The sequence below is a fragment of the Centruroides sculpturatus genome, unplaced genomic scaffold (genome assembly GCF_000671375.1).
Source record: "Centruroides sculpturatus isolate CEXI.00-Female unplaced genomic scaffold, Cexi_2.0 scaffold568, whole genome shotgun sequence".
NCBI lineage: Eukaryota > Metazoa > Arthropoda > Arachnida > Scorpiones > Buthidae > Centruroides > Centruroides sculpturatus.
The window spans coordinates 426,744-437,348 of record NW_019384710.1 but is presented as its reverse complement, the minus strand read 5'-3'; the positions used below and the strand labels follow the sequence as shown (position 1 = coordinate 437,348).

General features: G+C 36.1%; 2 protein-coding genes across 3 annotated transcripts; one reads left to right on the top strand and one right to left on the bottom strand.

Moving 5' to 3' along the window:
- Nucleotides 1–208: 208 nt before the first annotated feature.
- Nucleotides 209–1,754, bottom strand: LOC111627788. 2 transcript variants are annotated; one of them, XM_023371429.1, is made up of 3 exons: nucleotides 1,471–1,754; nucleotides 645–1,403; nucleotides 209–551 (listed from the first exon to the last, which is right to left on the bottom strand). In XM_023371429.1, exons 1-3 carry the CDS (start codon nucleotides 1,650–1,652, stop codon nucleotides 323–325), a joined length of 1,170 nt encoding a protein of 389 aa, XP_023227197.1. In that variant the 5' UTR covers nucleotides 1,653–1,754; the 3' UTR covers nucleotides 209–322. The 2 variants fall into 2 exon arrangements, with proteins under 2 accessions (XP_023227197.1, XP_023227196.1); XM_023371428.1 differs by having other exon boundaries at nucleotides 209–1,403; nucleotides 1,471–1,753.
- Nucleotides 1,755–4,322: 2,568 nt separating this feature from the next.
- On the top strand, nucleotides 4,323–6,479 carry LOC111627786. Its single transcript, XM_023371426.1, has 2 exons — nucleotides 4,323–4,636; nucleotides 4,704–6,479. Exons 1-2 carry the CDS (start codon nucleotides 4,455–4,457, stop codon nucleotides 5,785–5,787), a joined length of 1,266 nt encoding a protein of 421 aa, XP_023227194.1. The 5' UTR covers nucleotides 4,323–4,454; the 3' UTR covers nucleotides 5,788–6,479.
- Nucleotides 6,480–10,605: the final 4,126 nt, after the last annotated feature.

Sequence of the window (10,605 nt, the reverse complement as noted above, 5' to 3'; positions counted from 1 at the left end):
TGCAAAACCCAGCGAACACTTCGACTTCGACCGTCCCTGGCTGTTCACCAGAGATTCTACCAGTTCACACGTCACACGTCAAATACCTAAATATGAGCAAGTTACCTATGTAAGCTTCTCTCGGGTGGCATGCCCATTGGCAGATCGCTCTCCTATTGTCTTTGCCTTATACCATCAAACCAGACCAAACAAGAAATAAATTTCATTTTATTTTATTTCGTATAATTTTCCGCCAAACACACTTTATCGACGTAGACCAGAATGCAGAAAATCGAATTTTGTTTAAAATCCAAATTTTAATTTACAGAGTTATAACATTAATTTAAAAAAACAAATCTACGTCAAAATAAAATTTCCACCAAAACTTCCGCCATTTAGGGAAGTTTTGGGCGACTCTTGTCATTCTATCAAATTCATCATCGGAAACGTAACAATGCGCTTCTTTTTTCAGAAAAATTCCATTTCTCATCCTTAACTCTTCATTCTGAACTTCGACTCTGAATAAAGAATTAGACTTCGCCTTCAGGAACAACGGTTTGGGTAAGATTACTCTACCGGAACCGTAGATAGAAAGATTAGTCTTTTCATGGAAGAAAGTCGATGGAAGAAATCGGGTGAGAATTACATTTTCTCGTGGCATGGACTTGAAATATATCGGAAGACTCAGACAAGTAACGAAGCAGTCTTCTTCTACCCAAACTTGGCAGAAGAACGTGCTAAATCTTGGCAACGGTTTGTCTTCAGTAAATTCTAAATTTCTCCCATTTTTATACATAAATAGAAAAGACTGAGGTTGGTATCTTCTATGTCCAGTATTTTGACAAATAGTGGATGGCAGTGGAGTGGTGGCAATGCTGTCATCAAATATTCGCAACCCTTCTACTTCTTCGTCGCTCAATAGGTTTTTGTTGAATACTTCATTCTCTAAATTAAAGCGCGACATAGTCGCAAATCGAATTAAATGGAAGAAGGGCTGCATGGTCCTTCGATACAGCTCTCTGTTTTCGATCGAAGTGGACGCTTCCTGTAAATTGCTCCGAGAAATTCGTCTGGTCGTCCAATTATATATATTCAAGAAGAGGGAAACTTCGTTCTTATTTCTGTAAATTGGACGGGAGAGGAACCTCGATACGGTCGATTCTTCGCAGTTTAAGAAGTCTTCACTCTCCAATACTTCGTCGGTAGACGAGGTAAACAGCTTCCAACAATGAAATTGCACGAAGAGATCTTCGTGTTTGCAGGCGAAATCGTGAATGAAGCAAACGTTGCCCACTTTCATTTCTTCGATCAGGAAATCCCGGCAGCGATCCACCAAATTTACGATACCGATTTTTTCACTTATTTCGTAAATGTCCGTGGCGTCTTTGACAGACCGAAATTCATATTCTCCATCTGTTAAGTACCTTGTGAAAAAATATTTATGTAATTGCACGGAAATTGAGGTTTAACTAATTCTATTTTAATACTTACTCGATCACTTGATTCATGATACCAGACGTAACGTTCACGCGTATGCAACTCTGCCCTAGTGTGGGATCCATAAACAGTTTCCAATTGAACTCGGGACAATTTTGAATTAGAAAGGATCTGCTCAATCGAATTTTGTATCCGTCCGAGCAATAAATATTTATCTGTTCCGATTCTCTTTCCATATTAAACGATTTAGTATATGGTCATTAACGGATACAAAAAAAGGGAGTATTGTTGTAGAATTTCTATTGTCTCTCGTATTGTTTAATTTTTGAAGTATTGTAATATATGCATTTCCCTAATTATTATTTCTTTCGATAAATTAAATTGGGAATTATGCAGTTAGTTATGGGAGGAAATAATGCAGGCGCAAACTCGTTCAAAGCACACTCGAGAGAGTAAAGCGTTGCCTGCCATTACACTAATTAATTCTTGAGAAATTATGAATAATGTAAAAAAAAAAAATATTGGAAAGTATGTAAAGCCTGGTAAACAGAGATTAAATTACACGACATTCTTAGTTATTCGGGAAATTTTGTATAAGAGCTTTAATATTTTTAATATTATGTGACCGATTCGGCTCTTTTATGTCGTGTACGTAACACAGTTATAAGATCGAATGTATGGAAATTTGTGTGTATTAAGTGTGGAAAATTTTCAATTTGAAAATAGATTTTATTCGTAATGTAATTGTTAAAATCTAGTATAAAACCTGTAAAAATGGTTTTTTTTTTCCTTTAGTTAAGAATTAAACATTTTTAGCCCTCTTCAATGGCATTTCGGTGGTGACGATTTTTGACCAACCAAAAAACTGATTTGTCGGTACTTTTTCTTATCCTGGATGTATAAAACAAAAGTTCTTTTTATGGTCAATTGTTGGGCATAATTTTAATTTTCAATTAGAGACAACCGAAGAATGCATCCAGGAAAATAAATTACGAATGTCCTCAGATGGCTGCGACCCGAATGCGAATTAAAATTATGCAGCCGTTGGGGAGTTTACTTACATTATTTTTAATTGACCGCGGTTGGCAACACTGTTTCATTTAACTAATATTATGCGCTGTCGTCCATCAATCAAAAATATGGCGCGCGTTTTCTGAGTTTCGAGCGGACACATTTATTGAGCATATACAATGCAGCCTGGCTATACGAGGAAAGAAGATAGGCGCAATATCAAAAGTGTATTTAATTAATCAAAGTAGTAAATCGAGCTTTGCTCGGAAGTATTTGGGCCGCTCGTGTGTGGCAATCCAAAAATACTTTGTGGGTGAAGAAAAGAAAGTATCGGATAGAATAAATGGTAGCCTATTTGTAGGCCTACCATTTATACTTTTAGATACTTTTAAGCCTACAGTTTTTCTGTTTTATTCAGAATTTGATGGGTATTGTTTGGTCAATTTGTAATTTTCATAGACAGAACTGCCCATTTACTTGGTTGTCTACGGCACGCCAGGCAATCGCTTTGAATCGCCACGTGTTTTACAGTAGACCGCCCTATAACACTGTAGATAATTCCGTGTTATATGAATTCCATGTTGTACGAGTCACTTAGATTTAAATTTTACAAATACGTGTGCCGGGCTGTGAACGGCTCGCGTATTTGTAAAATCTAAGCGACTCGTACAACATGGAATTCATATAACACGGAATTATCTACAGTGTTATAGGGCGGTCTACTGTAAAACACGTGGCGATTCAAAGCGATTGCCTGGCGTGCCGTAGACAACCAAGTAAATGGGCAGTTCTGTCTATGAAAATTACAAATTGACCAAACAATACCCATCAAATTCTGTATAAAACAGAAAACTGTAGGCTTAAAAGTATCTGAAAGTATAAATGGTACGCTTACAAATAGGCTACCATTTATTCTATCCGATACTTTCTTTTCTTCACCCACAAAGTATTTTTGGATTGCCACACACGAGCGGCCCAAATACTTCCGAGCAAAGCTCGATTTACTACTTTGATTAATTAAATACACTTTTGATATTGCGCCTAACTTCTTTCCTCGTATAGCCAGGCTGCATTGTATATGCTCAATAAATGTGTCCGCTCGAAACTCAGAAAACGCGCGCCATATTTTTGATTGATGGACGACAGCGCATAATATTAGTTAAATGAAACAGTGTTGCCAACCGCGGTCAATTAAAAATAATGTAAGTAAACTCCCCAACGGCTGCATAATTTTAATTCGCATTCGGGTCGCAGCCATCTGAGGACATTCGTAATTTATTTTCCTGGATGCATTCTTCGGTTGTCTCTAATTGAAAATTAAAATTATGCCCAACAATTGACCATAAAAAGAACTTTTGTTTTATACATCCAGGATAAGAAAAAGTACCGACAAATCAGTTTTTTGGTTGGTCAAAAATCGTCACCACCGAAATGCCATTGAAGAGGGCTAAAAATGTTTAATTCTTAACTAAAGGAAAAAAAAAACCATTTTTACAGGTTTTATACTAGATTTTAACAATTACATTACGAATAAAATCTATTTTCAAATTGAAAATTTTCCACACTTAATACACACAAATTTCCATACATTCGATCTTATAACTGTGTTACGTACACGACATAAAAGAGCCGAATCGGTCACATAATATTAAAAATATTAAAGCTCTTATACAAAATTTCCCGAATAACTAAGAATGTCGTGTAATTTAATCTCTGTTTACCAGGCTTTACATACTTTCCAATATTTTTTTTTTTTACATTATTCATAATTTCTCAAGAATTAATTAGTGTAATGGCAGGCAACGCTTTACTCTCTCGAGTGTGCTTTGAACGAGTTTGCGCCTGCATTATTTCCTCCCATAACTAACTGCATAATTCCCAATTTAATTTATCGAAAGAAATAATAATTAGGGAAATGCATATATTACAATACTTCAAAAATTAAACAATACGAGAGACAATAGAAATTCTACAACAATACCCCCTCTTTTTGTATCCGTTAATGACCATATACTAAATCGTTTAATATGGAAAGAGAATCGGAACAGATAAATATTTATTGCTCGGACGGATACAAAATTCGATTGAGCAGATCCTTTCTAATTCAAAATTGTCCCGGGTTCAATTGGAAACAGTTTATGGATCCCACACTAGGGCAGAGCTGCATACGCGTGAACGTTACGTCTGGTATCATGAATCAAGTGATCGAGTAAGTATTAAAATAGAATTAGCTAAACCTCAATTTCCGTGCAATTACATAAATATTTTTTCACAAGATACTTAACAGACGGAGAATATGAATTTCGGTCTGTCAAAGACGCCACGGACATTTACGAAATAAGTGAAAAAATCGGTATCGTAAATTTGGTGGATCGCTGCCGGGATTTCCTGATCGAAGAAATGAAAGTGGGCAACGTTTGCTTCATTCACGATTTCGCCTGCAAACACGAAGATCTCTTCGTGCAATTTCATTGTTGGAAGCTGTTTACCTCGTCTACCGACGAAGTATTGGAGAGTGAAGACTTCTTAAACTGCGAAGAATCGACCGTATCGAGGTTCCTCTCCCGTCCAATTTACAGAAATACGAACGAAGTTTCCCTCTTCTTGAATATATATAATTGGACGACCAGACGAATTTCTCGGAGCAATTTACAGGAAGCGTCCACTTCGATCGAAAACAGAGAGCTGTATCGAAGGACCATGCAGCCCTTCTTCCATTTAATTCGATTTGCGACTATGTCGCGCTTTAATTTAGAGAATGAAGTATTCAACAAAAACCTATTGAGCGACGAAGAAGTAGAAGGGTTGAGAATATTTGATGACAGCGTTGCCACCGCTCCACTGCCATCCACTATTTGTCAAAATACTCGAGATAGAAGATACCAATCTCAGTCTTCTCTATTTACGTATAAAAATCGGAGAAATTTAGAATTTACTGAAGAAAAACCGTTGCCAAGATTTAACACGTTCTTCTGCCAAGTTTGGGTAGAAGAAGACTGCTTCGTTACTTGTCTGAGTCTTCCGATATATTTCAAGTCCATGCCACGAGAAAACGTAATTCTCACCCGATTTCTTCCATCGACTTTCTTCCATGAAAAGACCAATCTTTCTATCTACGGTTCCGGTAGAGTAATCTTACCCAAACCGTTGTTCCTGAAGGCGAAGTCTGATACTTTATTCAAAGTCCTGATTCAGAACGTCAATCCACCATCGTACAGTGACGAAATGGTTGTGAGAAAAGAAGCTCATTGTTACGTAACGGATGACGATTTTGAGACAATGACTAAAGACCTGGAAGACTTTCTTGTTTATGCGAACGGGTGGCGGAAATTTTATTTTGACATAGATTTGTTTTTTTAATGCTATAACTCTGTGAATTAAAATTTGGATTTTAAACAAAATTCGATTTTCTGCATTCTGGTCTACGTCGATAGAGTGTGTTTGGCAGAAAATTATACGAAATAAAATAAAATGAAATTTATTTCTTGTTTGGTCTGGTTTGATGGTATAAGGCAAAGACAATCGGAGAGCGATCTGCCAATGGGCATGCCACCCGAGACGAGTTTATAGAGGTAACTTGCTCATATTTAGGTATTTGACGGGTGAAGTAAACTTTCATACGTACAACTCTAAGATAAAAACCTCTGATCCGTCAAAGTGGCACTACAGAGTTCTAAGAGACTGTAATTTAATCATTAGCGTTCGGTCACCCGTGGTGGTATTAAGGTGATTAGACTAAAAAGTCGGGCCCGAGTTAGATGCTCGGATGCTTGCATGCGTAGATGGATTGAACCATCGTCTGGTGATCCTTTATTAACCCATCCTTCCTCGCCTTTTTCGCTCTCGGGTCGAACCCTCTTACTTTGACTTACAGTTTTAGTGCAGCCTGTTCTGCACATTGAGTCCTCTACGAAAGAGAGGCCAGCTATTATAAACGGTCAGCGGGGTCTCCTCCCATAGAAAGGGAGCCCTGTCCAGTGCGTCCACTGAGCTTATAGGTCGAAGAGTCCTATTACAATTCTCATCAATTCTTTTAGTTTCAATAGGTTCCCTTTATTGCCGCAAGCGTTCGAAGTACTTGTTCAGAAGGCTTAGACCAGTCGACTTGGTCAGTCCCTGGGCAGAAATCCTTACTAAGAGGACATAGTGTCTTGCGTCACCGCGAGAACACCCACAGGAGCAGCAACCATCTCTTTGTCCAAACTTGGACTTGAAGTGGGAAAATTCCCATGTCCAGTCAGTAATTGTAACTCACAGGAGTTCGGCCAACCAGGCACGAATGCATAGGTTGACGTAGGCTACCTGGCATTTTTACCTCAACAACGACGATTGGCTCTTGTGTAAGTGGAACAGCGGAAGTACACGGTTTACGTTTTAACTCCAAGAAAAAATCGTTGCGGCGCACGTTCACAACATCATGTGACTCGGTGAACGTCGCGCATTGACTCACGGGAAATTTTCTGAAAAAATGGCGGATGCGTTAAACATCGAGGGTTTGCAGCGAAGGTAAATAAACAAATTAAACTATTTTAAAGTATTTATAGGATGTTTAATAACACTAAATAATTATTTTTAATTAGCGTGGTGTCTCCTACCGTACGATCGGACGATAGGAATCCCTCATACTTTTGTCCAGGGAAGTAAATTCGAAAGCAGCTCGGAAAATCTTCAACCATCTACAGCGTAATACGTTTGTAAATTTTTAGAAAATTTACAAACGTGTTACGCTGTAGATGGTTGAAGATGCCGTGGAAGAACAAACCTACCTTAAGATAAGCTATTATGAAGGCAAATACAGGGTGAGTCAAAATTATGTGAACGTTATTTGAGAGAAAACATTTACTCAAAGTTTGCGTTATACAGATTCTCAACCTGACCACCAACACGATTAATGCACTCAAACCATCGTTCAACAGTACAATTTAGTGCTAGAACACCAGAGATTGGGGAGGCCATAACAACGGTCCGTGCGATCAATCGGAATAGAAAACGAAACAAAATTAAGATGTTTAATTAAAAATTAAGATCGTTCAAATAATTTTGACTCATCCTGTATATGTAATTTCTATAGGCACTTCGCATCACTTGCTAAAAAATTGAATAATTAAATAATTTCTGGATTAAAATCGTCTTTATTTCTTTACAATATTATTCGTAAATGCTTAATTTAAGTAATCATTATTTTAATAAAATAGGTCATAATTTTAACTCCAAACACAACAAAAATAAAGAAGTTTAAACCGATCTTCTACTCGCCATTCTAGACGTAGCGAACGCCATTATCGACCGTCTAGAATTGCCAGATGGCGGCGCTCTCGGCCGTCTGCCGTTCACGTCTTGGGCTGAATACGATGACCGCAACCGCAATCTAGTGACGAACACGGGGAGCGTTTCCATCAAGACATCTCTATCACGGAAGGAGGTATCAGGGCCAGTGGAATTCAAGAATGCTTGCTGATTACTGTCGGACCCTCAAGAGGGATTACTGTCAGACCCTCCAAACGCCAAACACAACAGAAACTCCACATCTCACCATTTTAGACAAGATAAATAAATAAGTGTATGCGTGTTGTCTAAATAAATATGTATTACATTTAAACTGGCTATCACAAAAAACCCAGACATGAAGGAGAAAAACTGTTTATATACAGTCGACCCCCCCCTATAACACGGTAGATACGTTCCATGTTTTATGAAATTCATGTTGTACAAGTCCTTCAATACATGAGCCAATCACAGCCCGGCACGTATGCAGTTTACGGACTACGGCTGTTTGAAAGGTTTTCTTCCATAAAATTAATCGATTCTAGACTAATTCGACTCAACATTTCCAAAACGCGTATAATTTTTTGGGAATAATCCATATAAACTTTGCTATAAACAAAAAATTGTAGAATTACTTTACCGAGTGTGCACCGTTCGACGACGCCATTGCTTAAGCTTGTTTTCGTCGTGGAGCTTGTCATCGAATAGCGCTCGCGTGCTTTCTGAGAAATTATTTTTTTTTTTTGCGAAAAATTCGCTGAACTTTGGAGACATCATTAATATAAATATAATTTTTATGGGCGTTAAATAATAAATGGTTTTTAGTAGGTCCGCTGCTCGTTTAAANATAATATGACCGTATATACAAAATAATATCAATCAATCAATCAATCAATCAATCAAAAGATTTTATTAGTAATAAGGCCGTTAGCCAGTTACAAGGGATGTTTTTTTTTTACAATCAACTTTTATATTATCACCAATAACTTCTTATTCAACATCAACTAGTTAACCAAAATCCTTCCATCTTATACCTAAGTAAATGTTCTTAATTAGTACAACTTGTACTAACAATTACATATATATAATTCATTTACATTAAAATTATTAACTATTTCAATTCTTCGACAACAACAACATTCGACAACAACAACAACGAAACTTGCCCAGTGTTGAAGAAAAGTCACTTCATTGTGCCAGTATACAATATTTCAATTCTATATCAACATAAATTTCTGAACATAGTTATATAGTATATAAATTATATCTGTTGATGCTCTATTAAATACTTCGTACATTGCCTTTTCATTATTACATTTAAGTAAACATTGCAACTCTAGCTTCTGTGCTAATTTCTTAGCATCTTTACAATCACAAAACAGGTGAAATTTTGAAGTTATTTCTTGACATCTTGGACACATAGTCCCAGTAAATTCATAAATTCTATTATTAACTAGCATCAATTCTTTATTTAATCTAAGTTGCACAAAAAATCTTTTAACATTAAACTCCAGATATGTTAACATATAATTGTTATTGAATGGATACTCCAGAATTATTTTATATCAATCTGGTTTCTTCCTATTATTTAAATCCTCAACATCCTGAGACGAAGTAATTTCTAAAACATTTTGTATTAATTGGTGATAATGCTGATCACTTAACTCTGGTCGATCCAGGAATATATTCACAGAATAACCAAACTGATTCAGTATTTTTGATAATTGGGACACCCAATTTCTATCATTCTTTTTCACCAATGACCTCTCGTATAATTAATATAACAATATCGTTGATAAATTCCCAGTATCTCTTAATTTAAACATAAATTTCATATATCTCTTCATTAATGAAGTACACAACTTATATCTGCTTAGTTCTAATCTGATTGCACTACCAGGTACATTATATTCCAAAAAGAAAATTCTGCGTATAAACTTGTTTTGGATTATCTCCACTTTTTGCCAGTGTTCAAGACTCCAAATTGGAATAGCATAACCAATTGAGTTCATAATAATAGAATTAAACAACCGGAAGTGCACTTGTATATTTTTTATCTTTGCCTTAGAAAATAATCTTACCAAATTAGTTAATAACCTATTTGCACCATTTGCTGTCTTCTTGTACTGTTTCTCAAAGGCTAATTTTGGTGTCAATAAGATACCCAAAAATTTTGTTTCTTGAACTATTCTCAATTCCTCTTTGTCAATGAAAAAACGCATATGTTTCTTCGGTAAATTAGCACCGTTCCTAAAAATCATAACTTCAGATTTTTTTGGATTTATTTTCAATTTCAGCTCATCCAAATAATTTTTCACCAGCAAAATCTTCCTTCTTAAAGCCGCAGCCGTTGGAGCAATTATCACAATGTCGTCTGCAAAAGATATCGAATGTATCACTTGATTATCTATTAAGAACCCATCATCTTCATTTACAAAACAACTATTTATATCGAATGTATAAAAGTTAAAAAGATGAGGCGACCAAGGGTCTCCTTTGAATAAACCCCTGCAAGTAACAAATGAAGGCCACTGAGTATGATCCTGTTTGATTGTAATTGTATATTGACCAAATAACACTCCTACAATATTCGTTAAATATTCATCTGCTTGATAGAATTTTAATTTTTTTTTTGTAAGTCTGCAATGCTTACTGAATCGTAAGCCTTTTCCAAGTCTAGAAACAATGTAAAAACCTTTTGTCTTTTTTTACTTAACTGTAACTGAATTATTGCGATTAATGTGAATAGCCTAAAGCTAATTGAGTCCCACCATTTTTAGTGAATGCATATTTGGTTTCATTTTTATCATTCTTCTCATCTAACCATTTATTAAACTTTAATGATAAAACTGCTGTAAACACTTTACGTAGACCAGATAACAACGCAATCGGGCGATAATTGGGTGGTCTTAA

Coding starts and splice junctions, on each gene's coding strand:
- LOC111627788 (XM_023371428.1), bottom strand. CDS start 1,652: ATGGAAAGAGAATCGGAACAGATAAATATTTATTGCTCGGACGGATAC. Junction 1,404..1,470: donor ATCATGAATCAAGTGATCGA/GTAAGTATTAAA, acceptor TTTTTTCACAAG/GTACTTAACAGATGGAGAAT.
- LOC111627786 (XM_023371426.1), top strand. CDS start 4,455: ATGGAAAGAGAATCGGAACAGATAAATATTTATTGCTCGGACGGATAC. Junction 4,637..4,703: donor ATCATGAATCAAGTGATCGA/GTAAGTATTAAA, acceptor TTTTTTCACAAG/ATACTTAACAGACGGAGAAT.